At 44.5% G+C, this 23,514-nt stretch overlaps 8 protein-coding genes, 1 long non-coding RNA gene and 1 other non-coding gene across 11 annotated transcripts; 3 read left to right on the forward strand and 7 right to left on the reverse strand.

The window, feature by feature from the left end:
• Positions 1–126: 126 nt before the first annotated feature.
• On the reverse strand, positions 127–1,383 carry LOC126319843 (ethanolamine-phosphate cytidylyltransferase-like). Its single transcript, XM_049993528.1, has 2 exons — positions 1,304–1,383; positions 127–1,232 (listed from the first exon to the last, which is right to left on the reverse strand). Exons 1-2 carry the CDS (start codon positions 1,355–1,357, stop codon positions 288–290), a joined length of 999 nt encoding a protein of 332 aa, XP_049849485.1. The 5' UTR covers positions 1,358–1,383; the 3' UTR covers positions 127–287.
• An 87-nt stretch (positions 1,384–1,470) lies between these two features.
• On the forward strand, positions 1,471–3,948 carry LOC126319845 (AP-3 complex subunit beta-2-like). The gene is made up of 3 exons (XM_049993531.1): positions 1,471–1,743; positions 1,844–2,175; positions 2,237–3,948. The coding sequence occupies exons 1-3, from the start codon at positions 1,612–1,614 to the stop codon at positions 3,888–3,890; spliced, it is 2,118 nt and encodes a 705-aa protein (XP_049849488.1). The 5' UTR covers positions 1,471–1,611; the 3' UTR covers positions 3,891–3,948.
• A 4,157-nt stretch (positions 3,949–8,105) lies between these two features.
• On the forward strand, positions 8,106–9,404 carry LOC126319847 (uncharacterized). Its single transcript, XR_007557763.1, has 3 exons — positions 8,106–8,918; positions 9,106–9,207; positions 9,321–9,404. It is a non-coding gene; the product is annotated as an uncharacterized LOC126319847 (long non-coding RNA).
• Positions 9,157–11,371, reverse strand: LOC126319846 (guanine nucleotide-binding protein subunit beta-like). The gene is made up of 3 exons (XM_049993532.1): positions 11,276–11,371; positions 10,911–10,979; positions 9,157–10,734 (listed from the first exon to the last, which is right to left on the reverse strand). The coding sequence occupies exons 1-3, from the start codon at positions 11,309–11,311 to the stop codon at positions 9,802–9,804; spliced, it is 1,038 nt and encodes a 345-aa protein (XP_049849489.1). The 5' UTR covers positions 11,312–11,371; the 3' UTR covers positions 9,157–9,801.
• Positions 11,372–11,994: 623 nt separating this feature from the next.
• Positions 11,995–13,753, reverse strand: LOC126319851 (transformer-2 protein homolog beta-like). The gene is made up of 3 exons (XM_049993537.1): positions 13,390–13,753; positions 13,055–13,276; positions 11,995–12,995 (listed from the first exon to the last, which is right to left on the reverse strand). The coding sequence occupies exons 1-3, from the start codon at positions 13,720–13,722 to the stop codon at positions 12,864–12,866; spliced, it is 687 nt and encodes a 228-aa protein (XP_049849494.1). The 5' UTR covers positions 13,723–13,753; the 3' UTR covers positions 11,995–12,863.
• Positions 13,754–13,853: 100 nt separating this feature from the next.
• On the reverse strand, positions 13,854–15,396 carry LOC126319849 (uncharacterized). Its single transcript, XM_049993534.1, has 3 exons — positions 15,105–15,396; positions 14,766–14,961; positions 13,854–14,710 (listed from the first exon to the last, which is right to left on the reverse strand). Exons 1-3 carry the CDS (start codon positions 15,105–15,107, stop codon positions 13,917–13,919), a joined length of 993 nt encoding a protein of 330 aa, XP_049849491.1. The 5' UTR covers positions 15,108–15,396; the 3' UTR covers positions 13,854–13,916.
• An 852-nt stretch (positions 15,397–16,248) lies between these two features.
• LOC126319853 (uncharacterized) lies at positions 16,249–17,357 on the forward strand. The gene is made up of 5 exons (XM_049993538.1): positions 16,249–16,351; positions 16,428–16,509; positions 16,666–16,714; positions 16,785–16,806; positions 16,861–17,357. The coding sequence occupies exons 1-5, from the start codon at positions 16,286–16,288 to the stop codon at positions 17,185–17,187; spliced, it is 546 nt and encodes a 181-aa protein (XP_049849495.1). The 5' UTR covers positions 16,249–16,285; the 3' UTR covers positions 17,188–17,357.
• Positions 17,352–19,037, reverse strand: LOC126319850 (uncharacterized). Of its 2 annotated transcripts, none has more exons than XM_049993536.1 (2): positions 17,839–19,037; positions 17,352–17,705 (listed from the first exon to the last, which is right to left on the reverse strand). In XM_049993536.1, exon 1 carries the CDS (start codon positions 18,984–18,986, stop codon positions 18,069–18,071), a length of 918 nt encoding a protein of 305 aa, XP_049849493.1. In that variant the 5' UTR covers positions 18,987–19,037; the 3' UTR covers positions 17,352–17,705; positions 17,839–18,068. The 2 variants fall into 2 exon arrangements, with proteins under 2 accessions (XP_049849493.1, XP_049849492.1); XM_049993535.1 differs by having other exon boundaries at positions 17,389–17,705; positions 17,924–19,037.
• Positions 17,799–17,885, reverse strand: LOC126320010 (small nucleolar RNA R38). The gene has a single exon (XR_007557788.1). It is a non-coding gene; the product is annotated as a small nucleolar RNA R38 (small nucleolar RNA).
• LOC126319848 (uncharacterized) lies at positions 19,029–21,912 on the reverse strand. The gene is made up of 2 exons (XM_049993533.1): positions 21,531–21,912; positions 19,029–21,202 (listed from the first exon to the last, which is right to left on the reverse strand). The coding sequence occupies exons 1-2, from the start codon at positions 21,557–21,559 to the stop codon at positions 19,384–19,386; spliced, it is 1,848 nt and encodes a 615-aa protein (XP_049849490.1). The 5' UTR covers positions 21,560–21,912; the 3' UTR covers positions 19,029–19,383.
• Positions 21,913–23,514: the final 1,602 nt, after the last annotated feature.

Consider the following 23,514-nt stretch of genomic DNA (forward strand, 5'->3'; position numbering starts at 1 on the left):
TGCTAACAAAACGAATTTTTAGCCTCTACCAAAAAGAGAAAGTGTGAATCCGAGTCGTGTGAAGAGGAAGTTGTGCCCAAAAAGGCGGCCAAAGTAGCGGATGCAAAATCTGGTCAGGCAGAGGCCTAGAGTTAATGACACCTATGTATATTTATTGACTACTAGCCTGTGTTACACAATATACGTCTACTCTTTTTATCTCGTACACACAACCTGAACAAAAAATTTCTATCAGTGCTGTATTCATTGTTTCCCACTGTTTTACCCAGGGACGAGCTGACGCGCCATCACAACACCTTCACTTCGCGAAACTCCTTTTTGGTATTTCTCTCTTGAAACGTCTCTTGGTTTTGAGTAACCCTGTCGATGATGTCACTCGCTGTTATAGAGCTCGGACTCGAAATTTCTTCAAAAATTCCCATAGACTTGGGTAAATTGTACCGAACACTGTTCGACGACTTCTTGATGTGTCTGTCCTGAACAGTGCCGACGACCACTCGTGTCACATTGTTGCTCCTTAGCAGGTCTTCCGTTATTATGAGCGGTGACCCGATTATGATGTCATTCACGTATCGGCAAGACAGGACCGAAAATACGCGCTCGTATATGTTCATAATGGGAGGGCGACCCTTTTCGTCGGTCACATTTTGATCCGACCAAACGCCCACGACCAAGTAGTCGCCACGCATTTTGGCGGCCTTCAAAATTTCGCAGTGGCCTAAATGAAACAAATCAAATGAACCATCAATAAACACAGTGCGGCCATGTAGAGGACGAGGACCACGTTTACCCGCGAACAAAACGAGTTTCTGAACAGTAGGGAGAAATGGACCCCTACCCGTGTAGGGACTTACCGCATCGTACCACTCAACAGAGGAAATTGAGTGACGGTTTAAATGTTTGAGTATTCGACTAATCAGTTGCGTGGTCGAAATTCCTTGTGTACGAGGAATGACACGATACCGACCAGCCTGTTTGATTTCCCAATATGGATCGGACCCATCAGGCAAAAGTATTTCATCATCTCCATGAACGCAGATGCTACATCCATACTGCTCTATCAACTTCAAACTTGTGACGTAGGGCGCGTTTTCTACTACCTCGTCAACCCATTGACACGAGCGCACCGCCGTATATCTTTCGTACTCATTCATCAAAGGCTGACCTTTGTTGGCTATAACCTCGGCGTCGTTGTGAACTCCAACTATCAAGTAGTCGCCGAGCTCTCTTGCCTACACAGGACAAAAAAAGTTAAGTTGGCGGAGAACGTAAAGTCGTGGAAAATCGACAAGTTTGTGCTTACTTGACGAAATGCATTTGCATGCCCAAAATGCATCATATCGAAGCATCCGTCCATCCACACTCTCACGGAATCCCTCGAAAGTTCCGCCATCTGGGTGTCCCAATGTAGTTATAGTAGAAAAATAGCTAAATAAACTTTTTTTAAACACATTTTCATAACTTGTACTCATTCGTACCCAAAAATTTGTCCCAAACGCCGGTAGTGCGATCGCCTCCCAACCAAATCGCAGCCTCGCCGTCTAGACACCCCCTACCCAGAAAACCTCCGAAAAGAAGCGCCCTTCGTCCTCCCCTTCGCGCCTCGAAAAGATGGCTGGTACCCTGTTGGGAGAGGCTAATTACTTCCAGAGAAAGATACGACTAGATGTCATCAAACAGCTTATAGAGTCGCCGCAGAGCTCAGAAAGTAAAATAACGGAGGGATTGAAGCAGCTGCTGGTGGTGCGTAAAACTTGATTTCTTCAAATTTCGAGAACTAGTTTTTTTCCTGCCTGGAGAGCCGTGTCATCTGACTTTTGGCGTCTGCTTGGAGACGGTGTAGGGTATTTCGAGGGGAGAACACGTGTCAAAGATATATCCGTCTGTGGCCAAGCTCTCTGCGCATCGAAATCAAGAAATCAAAAAAATGGTCTACATCTACCTCACTCATTACGCTGAGCTCGAACCCGAGGCGGCACTTCTGCCTATTAGTATCTTAAAGAAAGACCTTTCCAACGTCAATCAACTTGTCAGAGCTACGGCACTGCGCAACCTGTCCTCCATTAGAGTCAAGAGCATCGTTCATTTGACCGCCCTGGCCATAAAAAAGGCGTCTCTGGACACATCTCCCTACGTTCGCAAAGTGGCCGCCCATTCGACTATAAAAGTCGTTAGGTCCGTTTTCAAAAAAAAAAATTTCCGTGTTCGAAATCCGCAGCTAACCACGTTCTTCCAGCCTCGACTTGGCTCAGGAACCAATGATGCTCGAAGTTATCGAGCACCTACTCAAGGACAAGAATAACGCCGTTCTGGGAGGTGCTATAGCCGCCTTCTCGGTCTTGTGTCCCAACCACTGGGCGTTTTTGCACAAAAATTTTCGCAGAATTTGTCACGAACTTTCCTCAATAGACGAATGGGGCCAAATCAGCGCTCTAGCCGTTCTAACTCGATACGCCCGTGCTCACTTCCTAGACCCCAGCGAAGATGGTCAGGAAACAAAGCGATCCCACAAAAAAACCAATGACGCAACACTTCTAGATCCAGACTACTTGCTTCTGTTGAATAGCGCCCTTCCCCTTCTACGTAGTCTTAATTCCGCTGTGGTCTTGGCTGCGGCCACTCTGTGTTACTATCTCTTGCCAGAATTCCCTTCCCATGCTGCCAAAGCACTCATACACACTATGCACACCAACGCTCACTCCACCTTGACCATCCTGAACAACATCCAGGTGTTCGCCTCCCACCAACCGGAACCCTTTCTCCCGTTCATAGACGAATTCTGCCCCTCTTTATGGGACTCCACGCCCATCCAAATCCAAAAAATCCAAATTTTTGCGCTACTCGTCAACGAACGCAACTTTCTACAGTCCATCCGTCGATTCAAGTACTACCTCGCTCACTACTCAAGCGAGCCCTTTCTGCAAGTGATCATCGCGTCCATCGGGCAAATCGCCCTCAAAAATCCCTCCTTTACCGACATCTGCTTGCAATTCCTAATCTCGCTCATACTCGACGAAAACAAACTGATCACCTCCTACGCCGTCATAGCTATCAAACAAATCCTACAGCGCCTCATCGACTCATCACAAGAATACAGCCAAACTCAATCCGACTACACGCGCATCACCCAATACCTCGCAAAAGTACTCGATACCATCAACTCTCCCGAAGCGCGCATATCCGTCCTGTGGATCCTCGCCAACTACACTGACCACATTCTGCATATGTCGCACCTCGTCCTGACAAAACTCGCGAAAATTTTCGTTCAAGAAACCGTCCCGTCTAAACTTCAAATCCTCAACTTGACCTCCAAAATATACCTCCTAAAACCAGACGAAACCAAACTGATCTTTCAATACTTGCTAGATCTGGCCAAATACGACGTAAACTACGACCTCAGAGACAAAGAAAGACTCCTCAGAAACCTGTGCTTCTCCAGCGTTCCACACCCTCCTGTCAGCCAACAACGCCTCCTTGCCTTGCTCCTGTCGAAAAAGCCAGCATCAAACCCCGCGTCTCCAGTAAGCGACGACGAGCCAAACCAATCCTTTTACATAGGATACATATCCTTCATTCTGGGGCCAAATGTAGACGGATGCTTCACTATACCTCCCTGGACCAAAAATAAATCCTCCAGCGAATCCAGGTGTCTAACAACATCACCCCCCGTCGCCTCGCACAATCAAGGCTTGTCCGCCATCCAGTCACCCTCCCCTTCTTCATACGCCCCCGCCTCCAACCCCCAACGCGCGGACCAATCCCCTTCCCCGCGCAACTCACAGCCTGTCGTCAACAGCAACTTCGAACAACAATTCTGGGACGACCTAGACGAACAAGCCTCCTCAACCACCGGTTCTGACACCGAATCCTCCACTGACAGCAACGCTTAAAATGACGCACCGCGCTATCCGTCAGCAATGTCGATAAAAAAACATCACCCAAAATCCATTCTGTCCATCGTGTAACCCTAAAGGCACACACACACACACACATCAAACTTTCTTGCCACCCCGCGTGACACTTATTCACCTCTCTCTAGCCACATTTACCTCCCGCACGTCTTTCGCAGCTTAGCCATAGAAACCCCGCACCCTCTTCAACCTATCATCCGAGCCAACCCCGTTGCACTCCATCAAGCGGCTGAAAAGTCCCCGCTAAACGTACACGCAATTCGTCCACACTTGAACGCACTTGCACAATTCAATTTCTAAAACCACAAGCCACGCGCTCCTTTTCGAACCGCGGGAACTCGATGCCACTACCCCCATCCAGCTCGCCTAAATTCTCGCCTCACCAGCACCAACCCGACATGCGCGCTTCGGCTCTCTGCGGACAAATGCTAAAATACCGAAAAAGGGTTACACTAGACCTTTCACGCGGACGTGCGCCACTCCCCCCGTTCTGCTCCTCGCTCTTTATTGACATATGTTTCCAGAGTCCGCCTACAAAGGACCTCCGTATTGTTGGAGGCCCACTCTGTCTCCGCCGCCTCCTTTATACACAGTGCAGGTGTCAAATTTAATGGCCTCTACAAAAGAGACGCTTGACAGGTCAAAAATGTTTGGCTCGCACGTCCTAGCATGTTGTCCAGAGACGCTTGCTCGATCACCAACTCCGCTACATCGGCCTTCGGCGAGCGAGCATGCAGTGCATAGATGGCGCACGCGGCTTCTTCTAGTTGCTGTAACAAAATTCTCTGATGGAAAAACACGTTTTGTACACTGTCTAAGTATTTTTCGTAAACTTCGGCCAACTGGTCAACCCTCTGGACTTCTAGCATCTGTTGCCTTACCTCTCGGAACATGGCAAGCTGACCGAAAAAAAAACCGTACACCTGGCTGTAAAGGCAATGCGCCTTGAAGCAAAGGAGTAAATTCGAACGCAAGAAACTGGTCAGCTCGCTTTCGTCGGCCATGGTAGAGACGGCGCTGGCTCGGTGAATGTCGACGCTGAGCGAATACCATAAAGTCTTCGAAAGTTCAACAGCTCTTCTCAGTTTTATGAGAGCCCGGAAAAAATAATTGTACTGAGAAATTTGTTTTGACGTAACGATCAGTTTAGAAATCCACGTGAGATGGAGGTATTCGAGTTCGAAGCTGTCTACAAGGCCATCAATAGAGGGACGCAGACTCAACCAGTATCCGCATTTTCTGAGCGATGCATTCGTCGCGCAGACAAAGGCCTGTTTTTGCGCTTCTGATAGTGTAGCTGTCTGCAGATAGCCAAAAGAATGATTGTGTCGAAACAAATTCTCGATGACCAATTCCGCACACCGTCCGAACACGTCTTGGTGAAGTTCGCTCAGTTTTTCTATTATCCTTGCCTTCTGAATGAGCGTTCTACACATGTGCGAATTCGCGTGCTCAAAGTACATACGAATGGGGCCGATAATGGAGTGATCTAGAGAAGCTTGACAAGGTAGTGAAAAAACGTGTTTGCCGGATACCTCTTCTTCGTCGTTAGAACATCCACTAACGTCGCAAACGTGCTCCAGCCATTTGTGAAATTTGTTGCGGAACTGGATGATCTGGCCCCAGTCCCATTTTAGTTCCAATAGCGGTGCAAGGGGCTGAGTGGGACTCGACTCACCCAGCCACTCTTTCAACTTGTGCAGAATGTTTGCGACGACGCCCGCGCCAAAGATGAGGTCTTGATTTTCCTTCAGAAAGCAGGGAATTTGGCTCGGATCCAGGGCGTATTCGCTGATCCTTGAGTAGTACCGATAACGCATTGAGTGCGCCTGTGATTCGCCAAATGTGTTCGGTACAACAAAAAAGTTCGACCCGGTCAGAACCTGTCCCCGAGAGATCCAGTGTGTCAAGGTGTGTGAACACGATTTGAAAAAGGCGGTCAGTACAGTCCGGGTAAGCTCAGAGAGCAGAGACCTATCAAACTCGAGTGAAACACACTTGTCCCAGAGGCAAAGCGAAATGGCCTCGGTAAGTGCGGGATGGGTTGAACGAGTCTCGACGATGTCAGCGAGAAGGTTTTTTAACAAGCGCATTTGAGAGCACAAATCGTCCAATCTCGGTAGAGATGCACAGAAGTCCATGCACCGCTCTGGCACTGGCTTCTCGAGACCGGTCGGACGGTCTGAGCTGCAGCTCGGCAATTTAGACGAAGGAACAGCAGGAAGGACGAAGTTCAGAAAATCGCTACATGGCTGAGTCGCGCGTTGAGTTGACAGGTGACAAAAAGAGCTGCACAAGTCAGTAGGCTGTTCTTCTTCCAATAACAAGACTTGTTTCTGATAATATTTCACCAAGTCCAGAACGGCTTTTGAAAATGCGAACTCGAAGGGAGTTCGGTGCGTTATAGGGTGACCGAAGCATTGACCTAATAGACAATGGATATCCAAAACACATTTTTGGCGTTTTTTTGCTTCTTGAATCACTTTTTCCGACCAGGCGCCCCACCGAACACGGCGGTGGATTTCGTCTTGACAGAGCGTTTTTATAGTCGATTCCTCCATGTGAATGTCGCCGCACAAAATACGAAGGACGAGTTTTCGAAAAGAGCAAAGGTCGACGAAAAGTTCGCGGTCGCGCGGACGACCCGGGTGGTCGACGCGCGGCAGCGACGCGGGACGGGGGGGCGAAGGGAGAGACGATTCACCGCTCGGCTTTGCGACGAGGGCCTTTCCGAAGATAAGATGGCAGTAGGTGCTTGCATTAGAAAAATGGGAATCTGGACTGAACAAAGGAAAATCGAGTGCGATCGAATGAACCGGATCGTTGAAAACGAGATGAAGACCAAGAAGGTTGGTGCCTGACACACAGGCGACCTTTTTGTTCAATTTAAAGTGACAGAGCTGGGGCAATAAGCCAAACAGGTCTTTCGTATTTGAATCAATGACTTCGCCGCGCGTGACCTTGAGTTGCTCAAATCCAGCTGACGGTAAGAAACTTTTTTGATAAAGTAAATCCAATGGCCCAATTTCGAATTCGATTGAATTCAATAGGTCAACAGTATGTACAAGGATGGATGAAAGCGAGTCAGTGTGATGCTTCGATGTTCGAAAATTCATTTTTCGGTCCAAATCCTCATGATTTCGATCGCCGCCAATCCAAACTCCAGCTCGTTCCTGTAGATTAAAAAGCAGGCTTTTTCTCTCGACACGCCCAGCTATTAAGCCATCAAGTCGCCAGTCGCGCGAAAACGCCCCCGATGGATGACGAAAAAGGTATTGGTTGACGGACGACGAAGGCAAACGACGGCCGACTTTGCAGTACGCCGACAAACACAAAAGCAATTTGAGCAATTGTCGATGTTCTGTAAAGTGCAGACGCATGTAAGGAACACGCTCGCTTGTAAATAGATAGAACTTGTGCACAAGCGCAATCAAGGCTCTGGCGCAAACATCGGCGCGCTCTTGATACATCATATAAATGACCTGCGACAAGCGTAATTCTATCAGATCCACACTTCCTTCGACATGTTGATCAGAAAAGTCGGCTTTTGACGTCCATCTTATGACGCTCTCGACTCCAAGACTCTCGAGCCTTGAACCTTGTTGACGCGACAGACCGCTGCTCTGTTGGTCGACAACGCTTCTGAACAAATCGCGCAGCAGTACCAAGACTGACATACGTCGGCCGCCCCAGCCAGACAAGAAAACCCGCGTCCGAAATGCACGTCTCTAGCAGAGTCAAGCGCGACGCAGAACCCCCACCCGATAAAACTCGTATCCAAAGACGCCCCCTTTCTGAAGACAGGTGTGTGTATGGTATGTATGTGGTACAAAAATCTCAGTGAAGAGCCAAAAACGAGGCGCCGATCTTGTTTCACGGATTCCTCGCATCCAAGAACCGTGAATCGTCTCCCTCGTCAGCTCGGGTTCGAAAAACGAAAAACGCAGCCGAACAGCAGGGACAGAGAATCTTCCGGGTGTCTGCTCCGGTGTCGAGCAAACGAGTTCAAGGCCCCTCACGAGGATTTCGGAAGCTGCAATAGACGAGAGGTGCGGCCAGGAGGGTGACTTATGCAGAGTACCAATAATAGAGAAAATGTTCAAGATTTTTTTCACAATTGTGTTTTTACAACGAATACACAAAATTCAGAGAATAGACTGGAAATTGGCCGAGCATGACGCGGCCGAGCTCGTCGCCTGTCTTCGGAGACCGAGCGTATCAAAAGGTACAGTCAGTAGGACGGAAAAGAGAGCAATCAGCCGACGACATGCGTATCCGGAGAGAAGTGAACATCGTCGCTCTTGATTGCGAGATGGTCGGCGTCGGTCCAAATGGAGTCAAGGACGCACTGGCACGCATCAGCGTCGTGGACTATTACGGCAACATTCTGTACGACCAGTATGTTCTACCGGGTTGTCCTATTACAGACTTCAGGACCGAAGTGTCTGGCGTTCGTCCATCCGACCTGACTCGCGCGAAACCGCTGAGCCGAGTCCGACAAGAGGTCCGAAGATTTTTGAAGAACAAGATCCTCGTAGGTCACAGTCTAGACAAAGACATGCGAGTGCTCAAATATCAACATCCTATGCACCTCGTACGAGATACCGCGAGATATCCACCATTGACACACAACGGTAACGCACTACCTCTAAAGCACCTCGCCTCCGCGATATTGGATAGATCAATTCAAAACGGAGAGCACGACTCTATTGAGGACGCCCGCTCAGCGCTCCAAATCTACAAGAAGTTAGAAAAGCCGTGGGAACTGTACCTCCAAATACAAAACACGCAACACATCTGACCAGTTTATGGCTTTGTACAAAAATGCGCTCTCTGCCGAAAAACTTTCGCGACTGCGAACATTTTTTAACAGGTTCCTTCGTGGACATTTCCCCTCGCATTTCGAGAATCTCCTCGCTACAATGGGATTGTTCACTATAGTGGAAGTGGTGGTTTTGATTTCGAATGCGCTCGCAATTCTCAATGACGAGCGGTTTCTGACGCCGAGTACGTTTTTACTATGCCCGTCGCCACGCATAAAGCCATTTGTGCCTCACAACGCTTCAGGTGCCCAAAGGAGCACCCCACCGTCGAGATGAAGCGCGTCCCGAGGCGGGCGGCGGGACCGCTCTTTGCTTCCTCTTTTTTGAGCTTTCTCACACACTTTCCCGTATGCTAAAAAATATGTACGTAGTTGGACTGGGATCTAAACCAGCAACCAATTCACTAGGAAAACAAACAGGGGTCAAGGAGAATATCGCTAGCCTTTTGACTGCAGTCAGACTGCTGTTCAGACGTAAGTTTTCGAATTTGTGTATAATTTTAAAAGCGTTAACACCTTCCTGCCGCAATGTCTTAACCACGTGACTCCGGCTCTGAACCTTCCCTCGCATCGAACCGTGAGGACAGTGCCGCTCATCGCGATCAACACAGGATTGATTATCTTGGAAATTCTGATTGGCTAAGGAGGCGGCCATGAATCTTGGGAAAAAGTCGCTTGCGCATGAGGCTCTCGTTGTTAGAAGGTATGGACGTTAAACTGGCGAATTGCATCGAATAAACGTGCAGATGTCGAGGGTGTGTAATTTTTTTTTTGAGGAGGCAGGGGGAGAGAGGCGTACGTGTATTATGTGTGGCACGTACAAAAACGTTTAGTGTTTTATTGTGCAGAGTTAGCCGAGGCTTTTTCTGCACGTCGCGAGGGCCTTGATGCAGAAAGGGGGGGCGGCAGAATTTTCGTTTGTTGAGAAAAAAATAATCAATGAGAGAGCCCTGGATACAGAGGCGCGTGTAGAGGTCTTGATCAGAGTCTGAAGGATTGCTCATTGTATGTTATGGTTGATAAGGGGAGAGATCATGTAGGAACAGAGTGTTGCATCATTCTTTCTGTTCAAGCCCAGATGCGGAGGTTGGCATCCCATGAACCTGTACAGAGAGCCACGCCATCATAGGATACGTCCAGACAAGAGATACGGTTATCGTGTCCTGAGAGAACGGTGACCGGTTTGCCCTTTAAGGTATCCCAGGCAATGCAAGTACAATCATCGTATCCGGCAAAGAGATATTTGCCCGAGCGAGATAGAGCGACGGACGTGACGCCGCAGTCGATGTCAGATTTTTCGTAGGTCATAAGTGGAAGTCCTGCTCGGATGTCAAAGAATTTGCATGTTTTGTCATCGCTGCCACTGGCAAATCCCTGTCCAGATGGAAAAAAACAGACGGTGTTTATGTCCGAAGTGTGTCCAGTCAAGGTCTGTTGACTCTTAGGCGCTCGGATATCCCACAGTTTTGCAGCCGAGTCACACGCGCCAGACACGAAACAGGTTTTGTCTGGAGAAATGCTGATGCTCATGACATCAGCTTGGTGTTCGCTGTATTCTCTGATCTTCGAACTAGATTCTATGTCCCAAAAAATACACGTCATATCTCCAGAAGAAGTGAGAATTTGCCTTTCAGACAAGAATCGACAGCACGACAAATATCCGGTGTGAGCCGCAAGTTCTCGACAAGCCCGAATAGGCACCTCTCGTCCTCTGAGGTTATAAATGCTACATATGTTGTCTAATCCACCACACGCAACGAAAGTTTCTCCAGGTCCATACGCGCAAGTTGTGACCCAGGAAGATCGAAGAGGGATAGCGTTCAACTTGTTTGTCGTAACAGAGTCCCAGATAAGCAGTTTGCCATCCTGAGACGCGGACACCAAGCACGCCTTATCCTCCGCCCATTGCATGGCATAGATCTTCGCCAAATGCCCCTTCAAGATCCGACGCGTTCGAATCGAGAGAACTGACAAAGGCAGGTCGTCGGTCATGGTCGAAAACTTGAAAAATTCGATTGGGGTATTAATAGACAACAACGGGTAAGGATATACTCTTTAATTAGACAGATATCTCATTTTCAGAACCAAGGCAAAGAACGTGCTTTAACAAAAACTTGACAAACAATTCACGTGCTAAAATTCGAATATGACGTTGCAAAGTTCTAGATAAAACATACATCGACGTCATTCAGCTGTTCCTTCTTTTTCTGAATGGAAGCCTTCAGATCCTCTATATCCTTTTTAGTCTATCGGCAATGCCCGCAAGTTAGCTAAAGAAAGGGAAAGACATCGAACAAGCTGCACAAAAATGCAAAAAAAGTATGAGGATCCTGGCAGGCGCGACAACACACTCCAAAAACCCCCAACAACAACGTAACGAGCTCGACAAAATTCATCTGCGTGGATTGTGCGTTCTGGCATCATGCGGATGCCATCTGCTTACTCTGCCTCGCTAGCTGTTGTCTCTGTATAGGAATTGTAAGGAAAGAAATTATGCTTGTATGACAATGATACAAGCCACATTTCTGTATTCGCTCCATACTTTTTTTATGTCTTCTATGATAGTGCCAACACTCATGCCTACTGAATAGATAATATACACTCTACAGCGAGCAAACCTTGAACTGATATGAATAAGAAAATTCTAACGCTTTTTCAAATACACTCTATTCAAAAATATATTTTATTGAAATTAGATAGCATGTATGGAGACACGAAAAGAGCAGGACAGCGCCACCTGGGTCAAAAAAGTTCGCGAACGACTTCTCTTTGATATTACAATTTACTTCTGAACAAGGTGCTACTCACTTAAAAGAAAAAAGTTTTAGGGATTGATCAACTCGAACCCTCAAATTTTCTGAGATGGACGTTTTGAATCAAGCATTTTTTTCCAGTGATATACCACGATAAACGGGGTATGGTGTTGCTGTTGCAACACAACTGAAAAAGAGGGAAAACGAGTAACTAATCTTGACTCAAGGAGTTAACCTCACATTTTCCCACTTACAACAATCCATTCGTGCTCTTTCCCTGTCGTTACGCATAGGGTGATATAGTCTATTGAGGCAATAGACTTTTACATGATATTTTTTTGTATCGAAGACTCTGAAACTCAAATCTTTCCAGTAAATTTTTGACACGGTCAACCAAGAGCTGGACGAGCCGATCATGCTCGGTGCAAAGTACTTGGTACATGTAGTCACCTACCAGCTTATTTCTCATGTTTGAACGAAATATTATTTGTACGAGTGAAACGATAGACGCTTAAAAAATGTCACAATATTTTAATATATGACATAAAAAAAATGCACATCATCGATGGTGCTGGATTCACATACTGGAGAAAGACCACTTTTCTTTTTTGAATTTTGAGCACGATAGATACCAATTTCAATTTGTGGGCATTAAAAAAAGGCATTTGCCAATGTATTTTTCTTTACAAAATTCCATATTTTTTCAACCTCTATAGCTCCCATCCCTCTCTTCAATAGGAAGGCACATGGCAGACGCCTAGAAAATTGCATCTAGATAGGGCGCCTTCTGGAACTTAAAAAAAAATTTTCACAATATTTGACATCAAATTTGGCGTCTTCGCCATCTATCGATTAAAGCCGCTGATAGTTCCCTCACAAGCGTGCGATGTATGGACATAACTTCTACAAGAGGAAGGCAGCAAGAATTTTCTGGACATGTTCTCTCTCCCTCTTCAAACATGCAAAATTCACAAAATCTGGTTGAAAATTCGTTCGACTTTCTCATATATTCAGTAAAGAGAGGATGAAATGAGATCGGATCAGTGCTAACCAGGGCTGCATTTTTTTCAAGCGATGCACAATCCGCTGGCCAAAAATATACAGGCGTTAAAAAAAAATATAAATACATCTATACCCCATATGGCATAGATTTGTCTTTGAGCCTTCTGGAACTTTTCGCTTTTCGCGCACACTTTTCTCCTTCTCTACTCCCCCCAAAAATTTTTTGGCTGCAAAAAATAAGGCCTGGCCAACTTCATTGCAATCTTCCGGCTTATCAAATGTGTGCGCCTTCTCTCTTATTTATAAAAAAAAGCCTTCGGCAAGTTCGATTTTCTCGTTACACTACAACCCAGGTAAATATCAAAAACAAGCGTTTTACCTTCTGTAAGGATGATCCCTATAGCGATATCTAGCAGGACTTCTGCGCCCCATATACCGTCCAGGCGTGCTCTGATGAGGTTCTGGTGTGTTACTAAAATCTGCTCGAGCCGTTCTTCCATCGACGTTCTTGAAAAAAAAGTAAGAAATATGGACAAACAAACCTGCCAAATGTAGTAAATGCGTGCCTTTCCATGAAGGATGCTTTTTGCCTTTGTGGCATCCTCAATGCTCGCGAAGGTTATAAAAGCATATCCACGATATTCTCCGGATCGCTTATCGGTGATAAGAGACAATCTTTGTATAGGAACGTGGTGATTGATTTCATCCCACAAAATATTGTACACGTCTCTGCGTGGCAGATTGAACACCGCTAATACTGAAGACGGCGGAGTGGGCATTGGGGAGCGCTAACACAATAAGCATATCAGGTGATATTAAAAAAATGGTTAAGTGTACGTGAAAATAGCAAATAGTAACAATATTGCTAGTCTCCTCCTGAGTAACAAGCATCTAAACATACAATGCGCGATCTAGACTCTCTTGGATAATGTCGATCTTGACTGTTACTCCTACTTCTTCCATGATATGAGCTGTAGTAACCAGGTGGACTGCGATCTCTACGATCGTATCTATCCCTCCTGTAGCTACTTTCCTTCCATCGACTGTAAGAAGGGCTCCTTGCATACCTACCTTCAGGACTGCCCCGGCTGTGCCTATCAGGAGTCAGCGTACGATGTCTGTCTCTGCTGTGCTCCGGTGATCGGCTGCCCCTTCTATAGCTCATAGATGGTGGGCTTGGACTGCACTCATAAGACCTACTGTCTCGCTCACCCCTTTGGTTCTCATCTTCCATTGTAACAGCCCAATAGAAGGTATAGAGACAAGAAAACTGAAAGGTAATGTCAAATTTTTTCTCAAATTACAAAAAATGAAAAAAAATAATTAAAAAAATTCATAACACATAACAATGACTCCATCATGATATAAGAGGCAAAGACATCAGCATCCTTCTTTTACCTAGACTAAAGCTAAATATTCGGAGTAGTTTTAAGCACTTAAACCAAGGAAGCTATAAGCTTCGGTTTTTTCTGAAAGAAGCTCTTCATAGGTCTTGTCCATCAAGGCCCTCGAATATTCATCTATCTTTAAGTTTTGCACAATTTCGTACTTTCCATACTTGCAGATAACTGGATAAGAGTAAATCACACCTACTGGAATGCCGTAGCTTCCATCACTCGACACACCCATTGACGTCCATTTCCCTTCAGGAGTGCCCAATATCCAGTCATGAACGTGATTGACCGCTGCAACCGCTGCAGAGAACGCAGAGGACATCCCACGCGCCTTGATAATAGTAGCTCCTCGTTGTTGAATGCATGAGATGAATTCATTTTTCAGCCAGGTGTCGTCGTTGATAGCCTCAATGGCATTCTTTCCGTTCACGACTGCATGTCTAACATCCGGATATTGAGTGGACGAATGGTTTCCCCAAATAATCACGTTTTTCACATTGGAATAGCTCGTTCCAGTTTTGGAAGCCAGTAAAGCGCATGCACGATTATGGTCGAGACGTGTCATAGCCGTAAAATTCTCCTTCGGAATGTTGGGGGCGTAGGCCTGAGCAATCAAGGCATTTGTGTTCGCCGGGTTGCCAATCACGGCAACTTTGACATTTTTTTTGCTATATTGATTCAAAAGAGTGCCTTGTTCCCTAAAAATCGTGCCATTTTTGGACAGCAACTCCTTTCTCTCCATTCCTGCCGTACGCGGCACAGAACCCACCAAAATGGCAATGTCGATATCAGTGAACGCCTCCTTGGAGTCAGTTGTAGCAACGATGCCTAGGAAAAAAAGTTAAAAACTGTCTCGAAAAAAAAATGACGCTCCAATATGTACCTTTTAAAAGAGGAAAGCAGCAATCCTCAATCTCCATTCTAACCCCTTCAAGCCTTTCCTTACAGGGAGGGATCTCGAGAAGATGCAAAATGATAGGCTGATCAGGACCCAAAAGCTGTCCACTCGCTATAAGAGGAATGATAGCATATCCAATGTTCCCTGCTGCTCCTGTTACAAGCACTCTTTTTATTCCATCCTAGACAAAGCGGTACATTTATGAATTATGTTAAAACCCATTCAACTGAAAAAACTAGACGAATGATATGAACGAATGAACTATAGGACGATCGAGAGGGATCACCTAAAAAGAGAGTAAGGTTCTAAGCCGTAATACCATACCATGATAAAATAAAGGTAAGTAAATAGTGAATTATGTCAACATATTTTTTTTTAAATGAGTCGCAGAAAAAATTTTGTGGTAAGAAGTGTTTTATCAATCATCAGTGACAGAACTATGAACTGCCCTAATAACCGTGATGTCAATTCAGAGACATCTTAGCGTGGGAGATAACTTTAAGTTTTGTATGCTATACGAAGGTAAATATTGAAAAACAGATGTGTTGAATAAGCCACTAAGTCAGTATGCAAAACAGCTTTTGATCTGCCTCTTTTTGGCGAAGTTTAGTGAGAGCATTTGGAATTTTTTACACAATGCTCGACACCACCTCCTTTTCCAAGAAAAGACGGCTTTAGTAGGCGCGTAAAATACGAATACCGCCGGCAAGACAGTGTCAAGTGAAATAAATTCAAATTAGAAATAGTCGTTAAAAATAGAAAATGTCATAAAGCATAGAATTACAATTTTAAAATATGCTCTGAGTAGATTTAAGGAGCCGTTTAGAGCAGTTGACTCGATTTCATACAGATAATTAGCCAAAATGCAAATGTTTAATATATCGCCACAGATATGCTGGAATGTGTGTAAATTCTCATTTTTTTGATCGACTCTCCCTTGCTGTGCCTTTATAAAAGAAGGCCGATTTACTCGGATCGGGCCAACATCAAGTTGCATAACTTTGCCGGGTACACACGAATTGGCTGAATCAATTTGAACTCCGTTGCACTGGTAAAAAAATCTTTATAAAAGACGCTTTTGATAGAATTGTTACAATGAAATTTGTGGTTTTTCCACTAGTCATTTGAACTGAGGCCAGTACCTATATATAAAATTATTGAAACGGTGCAGCCGCAGCTCATAGATTTCATGCTACAAAGTTTTGTGGGATCAAATTGGATGAGACTGCTACTTGACTTCGCAGGGATTTGAATAACAAAATGCAAAAAATATAGTCCAGAAAAAAAATGCATAACTGCATATAATACAGCCGCACGCGCACAAGCTTATAACGAGGTAAATATTGAACAAACTCACAAAATAGGACTCGAGCTGTTTAAAGTTTATTAGAACAAATGATAATCTCTGTTTTGGGTAAAGCTTCAAAAAAAAAAATTAGATATTTGAAAGTGGTTTTGTTTGCATAACAGGTCGTTTTTGACTGTATTTTACTACAAATACAGAAATGGGAATTAATATTAGCTCTCTTCTCGCATACTACTTCGGAAATACCGAAGTGCGCGTTTTGATGGTATGAGGCGAAGAGCTTGCTAGAAATTGGGCTTTAAAATCGTCTTTTCATACATTGAAAATTTCTTTCATTACAGGTTGGCCTAGACGCAGCAGGGAAAACGACTATCCTCTACAGATTAAAATTGGGAGAGGTTATTACAACAATTCCTACAATTGGTCCGTTTTCACGTATAAATGAAAAACAAATCGATAAATATATGACATCGACACACATATGCACATAACACATATATGACGCGTATCATGATCTCGCCATAGCTTCTATTTATACGTCTAGTGTCCCTGACAGAATTTTCTTTTCAAAATACTCAGGATTCAACGTAGAGACGGTCGAGTATAAAAACATCACCTTTCATGTTTGGTTCGTTTCACATCCTTCCCTTTTTAATATACAGTTTGGTAAGATCTATTAACTGTCAATATATATGCAGGGACGTGGGAGGTCAGGATCGCGTACGAAAATTTTTTTAATACTTTTCTGTGTACTCAAAATAACAATTTTTTCAGCTTCGTCCACTTTGGCGCCGTTACTATGACGGAGCCGATGGTGTCATCTATGTTGTCGATTCCAACGATCGCAACCGGATCAATGATACAAAAAAAGAATTTTTAAGCCTGCTGTCTATTCCGGAAATGGCAAATGCAGCAGTCCTCGTTTTTGCCAATAAACAGGACTTGGCTCACGCGTATTCAGTCGCTGAAATCACAGAAATTATGCAAATCTATAGCATTCCACAGAGAAAATGGCATGTTCAAGCATGCTGTGCAGTCGATGCAAGTGGCTTGTATGAAGGGTTAGATTGGCTCTCATCGGCTATCAGCAGCCGCAAATAATACAGATTCAAACATATCCGACCCAGTAGATAGAACAGGCACCTCTACACCCTTCATAAAAAGGAGGAAACCTTTCTCTGCAATCGTTAATTCGCATATGAAAAAAATCTTTGAGAATCTCCTCTTCACACATAAATACATAATAAATATAAATTACAAGGAAATTTACGCTTACACAAAAAGGGCAACCGTCAGGTAGATTGTAGACTGGCAAACCAGTCCTGCATTTTTGAGGGCCCCTAAAGAAATATTTATTCAAGCTAAGAACACTTCGGTCGAATACAAATATCCCTAAAAATCGATAGGTACTTGACCACTTATAGGCTGCTTCAAAGGGCGTATCCATTCCATGGTGCAAAGAACGCAGGAGAAAAGATATAAAGTTCGAAAAAGTGTAAATTTTTTGATTTTGAGGAGTGTCGTTCTTCCCCCCCTCACAGTCCGAAGTAATATAGTTCTGGAATACCAATGCTCGGTTCATCGATAGCATCTGGCCAATTTGAGACTAGGATTCACGCCTGTAGGTGGCGAATGTTCAAAACCATAAAAATAATCCAAAAAAGGATATGTCAGAAAAATCGTAGCTAAAAAATGACAAACACTAAAACCTTTACGAAATCAGATTTACTCGTTCACAACATGGTTTGTTACCTTTCAGTCAGGGATAACTGTAAAAAAAAAAATCATCATTTTTGGTGCAGCGGTTCAGACACGCCTAATTCAAAAAAAAACGTACCTCATATGAGCAGCAGTGAGATGCAAAATGATAAAATTATAATTTTTTTTTTGGATACTGTACAATGTAAATGATGAATTTCTGGCTAAAAAAATATTTGTAGAAAATTTAGCGTCTGTTACCAGAAGAGGTTTCGGATCACATTTCAAATGATGAAAAGACTCAAAAGACCACTGGTTACGTAATCGGTTGTGTTTCTGGCAACTTCAAAGAATTTTATCGACTGAGGAAAAATTTTATAAATGTAGCGCTTGTCCTTTCTCCAGGCGAAAGCCTCTGGATTGGCAGCCATGATGATAAATGCCGGGAATACTGCTGAGAATATCGACAAGGATGTCATTATTGAGAAGCGCATGGTGAATAGTGTTAGAATGAAGCCGAATCCGGCAAAATAAGCCCAGTCCTTTTCTAACCAGATCAAGTAAGTAGAGGAGGTTTTTTGATAATTTTTCTTCCTCCAAGCTGCTTCAAAGGAGTAAAAGGAAGTCATCCAGCAATTGAGCACAAAAGAGGCATATGGCCCAATATAGGGAACAAAGCCGATAAGGGCGTTAGTAGTCATAAAGGCAATCATGCGCGCGATGTACAGGATTTCATCGGAAATAGTAATAATAAATCGCTTGCTTGAAGCAGTGTAGGCGTGTCCGGTACTGTGAAGACTATCGACAATGACCGCATTCCACCGACTTGACACCAAGAAACTGAACGCGTAAACCAACACAAGCCAAAATACACAAAAAATAGTGTCTGTAACAATAAAATAAAATTTGTTTAGAAAAATGACGACTTGGAGCTCTTTAGGAGAAGAAGCGCAGCGAGTGGTGATCCAAGTTACAAACCGCAAGAAGAAGCAATAATAGGCAGCCAGAGAGCCTGTGTAAGTTAGCAGATTGAGGCCAAGACAATTGATAGATGCGTTTCTGATAACCTCTTTCTCTCGCAGCGCTTTCATGACAATGTCAAATCGGAGAGAGTCCAGAAAACCATGAAAAAAAAGCAAAAAAGCGTGATAGGCATCGAAATAGACCAATTGGACGAAATGGAAACTTGCATTTGGTTGCATCAATAAAAGATAAGTGTTCTATTTTTTTCTTGCGTGCTTTATTCGACAGAATTATCAAGGCTGCAACTTTTTTTGGTGCGCACTAAAAATGGGATGTCTAGTCGCCCTGTGTGTGAGAGGTGCTGAATGCGGCGCGCATCAGGGTGCTGGCGCCGAGCGTGGCGGTTTCAAATTGTTGCGGTTTGCGAAAGCAAGAGAACTTGCAGCGACGGAAAGATTCTGCTGAACATGGGTGCAGGGAGGTGCAAAAAGTAAATTTATTAAGACAGGGTAGTTGACGGGTTGAGGGGAGAAGAGAACTGAGACATACGCGAAATATTTTTTTTGTAACGAATTTTGTGTATTGTAAATGATTTGATGGGTGATAGAAACGGAAAGCTGTGCGTAGTTGTGCAGACTATTGGTTGGACACTTCGTTGGTTTTGAAGTGTTTGGTGCTCGTTTCATCGGGCACGGATTCTGGAAGACGCTTGTTTGAGCGCGAGTCGTATTCCGAAGAAGGGGGAATTGGTGTGTCATCGGGCTCTTCGGTAAAAGGTCTTCTGACGGATTCTGTTTTGATCGGTTCGCTGTTTTCGTTGGTGGGCGAGAGTTCGGTGAAGGGTGGGTTGCCCTTGGGATCTGAGGGGGGCATTGGTGCAGGGGGGTAGAGTGCAGGTCCTTGAAGTTGTCCTGAGGTATTGCCGTCATAGATGAGTGCGGTGTTGGATGGATACGGCGTGCTTTTTGTGTTTTTAGGGTCGGTGGGGGAGAGCTGCGGAGGAGAAGTGGTGACTTGCGGAGTGACGGCAACGGGGCAGCCCATGTAGCTGTAGTAGGCAGGGAGATACATGTATGGCGCGTAGTGAGGAGGATAGGGGTACATAGATGGAATGTAGGGATTTTGGAGGTTAGCGGGAAGTTGTTGCGGGTGCCTAGTGTGCATGCCGTAGTAATAGGGGCTAGGGTGGGAGGAGAATTTGGAGTCGTTGGAGTGATCTTTTGGAGAATTTTCGGATAGAGACGGAGAGTCCTCCTTGCTAAGAGACGATGCTTCATATGGGGCGGCGTAGGGGTAGGGATGACGGGGGGGGCCTGGTTGAGATGATGTGCTAGGTGCGGGCGGCTGTGGGAAGGGAACGTAAGAAGCAACAGGAGAAGATGAGCCGAGGGAATGAGGAGGTGGTTTTTCAGAGTGAGGAGGTGGTGGTGGCGGATGTTGTTTTTCAGATTCAGGAGGCGGTGGTGGTGGATGTTTATCGTTACCGGTCAACGAAGGGTTAGTCTGGACGTTACCTTCATGGTGGTGAGGAGAATTGGTCGACGGTTGAAAACTGCCTTTTATACCTTGATTGGATTTCCTTTCTTCCAACCAAGCGTTGTATTTTGCCTTGACATTGTTGACAAGGTTTTCTGCAAGTGCTTTTGCTTGTAGAACTTTTTCCTCCGTAGGACCCGTTATAAACAAATGAAGCATATCAGAGCTCTCAAGTCTGGAATTTCCCTCAATATAATTACTATCTCTACCTCGAAGACGAACCTTGCACCCAGTTACAGTCTGAATGTGCTTGACATAAGACCCCTTAGGGCCTATCAACTTAGCGTTCAATGTAAACGCAGGATCCACCGTTGGAGCATAATCAATAAATATCTTACTCATCAACAGTCCAGATGGCGTCGTAGACGGCTTGTCGATCAAATAGCGCACAAACTCGCGCGCTTTATCCACCTTCTCTTTGGTGTCGGCCTGAATGAACAAATGTAATGGCATGTCCTCCGGACTCTCATAGTTCGACGCATTCACCGTATCTGTGTTCACCTTGATGACACGACCTCTCGACGAAATGACTGCCCCAGTTTCTTTCTTAACTTGGTCGAAAGTCGATTGCTGCGTCAACAAATACCGAACCTCCGGTCTGCAAGAATTGATGTACAGTATATCCGAAAATTCGTAGCTCATTGACTCGACCTGTGGGGGAATAGACTTTTTTTCAGCAGAACTCTTAGACTCCTTGGCCACGGGCGGTGCTGTGCCCATCTTACTGGAAATAAAAGCAAGCGCTTTCTCTGATATGGAGTTGAGGTCGGGCACTGACGTCTTCTGGGGCTTCTCTGACTGGCCTCCCTCTGCTCGACTCTTCTCTAATTCGGCAGCATTCTCTCCTTCCTTCGGTTTCGCTGCGTCTGACTGGGGCGCCACGTACTCCATTGGCATCTGGTCCCACTTACTCTTTCGACTTTTTTGTCCGGGACCAGTTTTTTTCAAAAGTGTACACATATAAAACCATCCATCCAGCCACAAACCAAAAAAAAACAGAAATTAAAAAACATAAATATTGTACATATCAAAATGTAATCCAAGAATAACATATGTTAGGAACACAATAATAAAAACGATCTAGACCAGCCGAATTATTTTTACCACACATCTTTGCCCCTCTTTTCCCTCTCATAACAGTGCGCGCCTGCATCCATTCCAGGCTATATATACCCCGGAATACTAGTCTATATATAACACAAAAAAAAATTGGTGCCACGCGTTCAAGAAATCTTCTCCGCTCGTACCCGTTTGTCCCTGACATGTTGCCATCCATCAAGAATAAAAAAGGGAGGAAAGGGCAAAGGGCGAAAAAAATTAATAAAAATTGAACTTTACCTTTGCCACCACAAACGGAAACTCTTCTCGGTTCAAAAAACCCTTTTTTTTCTTCTCTTCGCAACTTCTGCACCTTCGGAGGATCCTTGATATAAACTGAAAGATTCAACTCTCCAACCTATAGTATTTTTCCTGCAACCCAAAGAACAGATACAGCCAAGAACAAAAGTCGAACTAATCGAAGTTCCTTATTTGAAAACAGCAGCTTTATACGAGGAGGACAGTATTCAGCCACAACATGAACCTTGCGATGCGTCTTCTGTCTTCTACAAAAATAACGAACTTTTTGATAAACGAAAAAAAACAGCTGTCTTTAAATGGGTTGTCTGTGTATATATCTGAAGAAAAAATTTTCGGCCTTCTGGGACGCATCAATTTTCGTCTCTCAGCCTCAATAAGCCATCAGATGACGCTGCAAAAATGAGTTTCTCTTTCACTACTGTATTTACTTAAAAAAAATCGATCGTGCCGGAAGGAAGGCAACACGTAGAAAAATTTTAGAACGTAAGAATAAATCCGATACCGTAAATAGGGCAGATTTCATCTTTCCTCGCGTCGCGATGAACATAGATGTTCAACGCTGGGCGAATCTCAGGACACGTGGCCTTGAGGATCAGAAACTGTTGTTTCAAAGCAAAAAATTTTGGTTCCAATGAGTTCTCTCCCTACTGACTGAAAATATGGCCAATTCTTTCCGCAAAATGAACTTCGTGCAAGTCGACATCGTCTTTACAATCTATACATTGGGAAAACCTCTCGGCGTCTTTGCCTACGAGTTTTGTCTGTAATCTGCGCCTTAAAGGAAGCCTCGGTACACTTGGTCATCATATCTACTTATCAGGCACAAGCCCACAATACAGGAGAAGAGGAGTACAAGTTTTTCGCGAGGAGGAGCGCATCGAGGTCTCCACTTCGAAATGCATTGTGCAATCGAGTTTTTGTACTTTTGTCATGACAGCTGCGCCAATAAAATGGGCTAACCGAAAAATTGTCGTAACCTAAAGGCGTCAAAGGGCATGCGGAGACAAATGACAGAAGGCGCCGAGTAAGTAACGAGAAATACTTTTTTTTATAGAGCACAATTTGCCAAGAGTCCCATCATATCGCTATGCTGGTGTTCATAATAAAAAAACTGAAAGCATTGGATATTTGGTATGATCTGTTAATTAGGCTGTGCCGAATGTGAGCTATTCAGAATTGTTCAAAATGTATTGCTTGGCACCGAGTTCGATGTTTCGGGTACCGCCATTGAAACACAATTATAGTCGGAAGAATTCGGAGAACATTGATACACCCCTCTGCAACAATGTACACAATATTCGCATCCATTTTTAATAAGTAATGAGCAATCGCCTGTTCATCTATTTACTTATCTGGATGATTCTTCAATGGGAGGAAACGGGTCTCGAATTTCTTCTTCCCCTCCAAAATTGCAGTCGAATCGAAGGACGTAGTAAGTAAAGAGCAAAAATATTGGCTCAACAATCAGGATACTTGCCAAGAAACTAAGGAACCAAATTGCCAAGCGAGTACCCAGGAAGCGCGTGTTGCTACGAATAGCTAAAAAGATCACGCTAGAGATAATCCCTATAAGCACCAGCGTCGAGACGCTGAATCCCATGACCTTTTTTTTTTGTGCATGAGTGTAGTATTTAGAAAAAAAGATGAACGCTAATTGTTGAATAACAAAATCCAAAAATCTTGGAACGAAGAGTACTGTAAGAACAACTCCAATTGAAGTGGCACCATTCAGGATGTCCATGCGCTGCTTCTCTTCATCACAAGCATGCCCTTGAAATGGTATCATGCAACCTAGTGTTATTTCCTGCCCTTTACCATCTTTGTCACCGCAATAGAGGCATCCCAAATTTCTATAAATATCCCTATCCTTCT

This window comes from Schistocerca gregaria, unplaced genomic scaffold (genome assembly GCF_023897955.1).
Source record: "Schistocerca gregaria isolate iqSchGreg1 unplaced genomic scaffold, iqSchGreg1.2 ptg000691l, whole genome shotgun sequence".
NCBI lineage: Eukaryota > Metazoa > Arthropoda > Insecta > Orthoptera > Acrididae > Schistocerca > Schistocerca gregaria.

What these genes read in the sequence shown, in the direction of transcription:
- LOC126319846 (XM_049993532.1), bottom strand. Translation starts at nt 11,311, where the DNA reads ATGAGTGTTGGCACTATCATAGAAGACATAAAAAAA. An exon ending in TCATAGAAGACATAAAAAAA is followed by an intron (nt 10,980 to 11,275) that starts GTATGGAGCGAA and finishes CATTGCCGATAG; the next exon opens with ACTAAAAAGGATATAGAGGA. An exon ending in AACAGCTGAATGACGTCGAT is followed by an intron (nt 10,735 to 10,910) that starts GTATGTTTTATC and finishes GAATTTTTCAAG; the next exon opens with TTTTCGACCATGACCGACGA.
- LOC126319848 (XM_049993533.1), bottom strand. Translation starts at nt 21,559, where the DNA reads ATGGATGGCAACATGTCAGGGACAAACGG. An exon ending in AACATGTCAGGGACAAACGG is followed by an intron (nt 21,203 to 21,530) that starts GTACGAGCGGAG and finishes CGGACAAAAAAG; the next exon opens with TCGAAAGAGTAAGTGGGACC.
- LOC126319845 (XM_049993531.1), top strand. Translation starts at nt 1,612, where the DNA reads ATGGCTGGTACCCTGTTGGGAGAGGCTAATTACTTCCAGAGAAAGATA. An exon ending in GATTGAAGCAGCTGCTGGTG is followed by an intron (nt 1,744 to 1,843) that starts GTGCGTAAAACT and finishes GAGACGGTGTAG; the next exon opens with GGTATTTCGAGGGGAGAACA. An exon ending in TCGACTATAAAAGTCGTTAG is followed by an intron (nt 2,176 to 2,236) that starts GTCCGTTTTCAA and finishes ACGTTCTTCCAG; the next exon opens with CCTCGACTTGGCTCAGGAAC.
- LOC126319850 (XM_049993536.1), bottom strand. Translation starts at nt 18,986, where the DNA reads ATGCAACCAAATGCAAGTTTCCATTTCGTCCAATTGGTCTATTTCGAT.
- LOC126319853 (XM_049993538.1), top strand. Translation starts at nt 16,286, where the DNA reads ATGGGAATTAATATTAGCTCTCTTCTCGCATACTACTTCGGAAATACC. An exon ending in TACAACAATTCCTACAATTG is followed by an intron (nt 16,510 to 16,665) that starts GTCCGTTTTCAC and finishes CAAAATACTCAG; the next exon opens with GATTCAACGTAGAGACGGTC. An exon ending in AACATCACCTTTCATGTTTG is followed by an intron (nt 16,715 to 16,784) that starts GTTCGTTTCACA and finishes ATATATATGCAG; the next exon opens with GGACGTGGGAGGTCAGGATC.
- LOC126319843 (XM_049993528.1), bottom strand. Translation starts at nt 1,357, where the DNA reads ATGGACGGATGCTTCGATATGATGCATTTTGGGCATGCAAATGCATTT. An exon ending in ATGCAAATGCATTTCGTCAA is followed by an intron (nt 1,233 to 1,303) that starts GTAAGCACAAAC and finishes TGTCCTGTGTAG; the next exon opens with GCAAGAGAGCTCGGCGACTA.
- LOC126319851 (XM_049993537.1), bottom strand. Translation starts at nt 13,722, where the DNA reads ATGGAAGATGAGAACCAAAGGGGTGAGCGAGACAGTAGGTCTTATGAG. An exon ending in GAGAGTCTAGATCGCGCATT is followed by an intron (nt 13,277 to 13,389) that starts GTATGTTTAGAT and finishes TTATTGTGTTAG; the next exon opens with CGCTCCCCAATGCCCACTCC. An exon ending in AAAGCATCCTTCATGGAAAG is followed by an intron (nt 12,996 to 13,054) that starts GCACGCATTTAC and finishes TTTTTTTTCAAG; the next exon opens with AACGTCGATGGAAGAACGGC.
- LOC126319849 (XM_049993534.1), bottom strand. An exon ending in CTGCTTTCCTCTTTTAAAAG is followed by an intron (nt 14,711 to 14,765) that starts GTACATATTGGA and finishes TTTTTTTCCTAG; the next exon opens with GCATCGTTGCTACAACTGAC.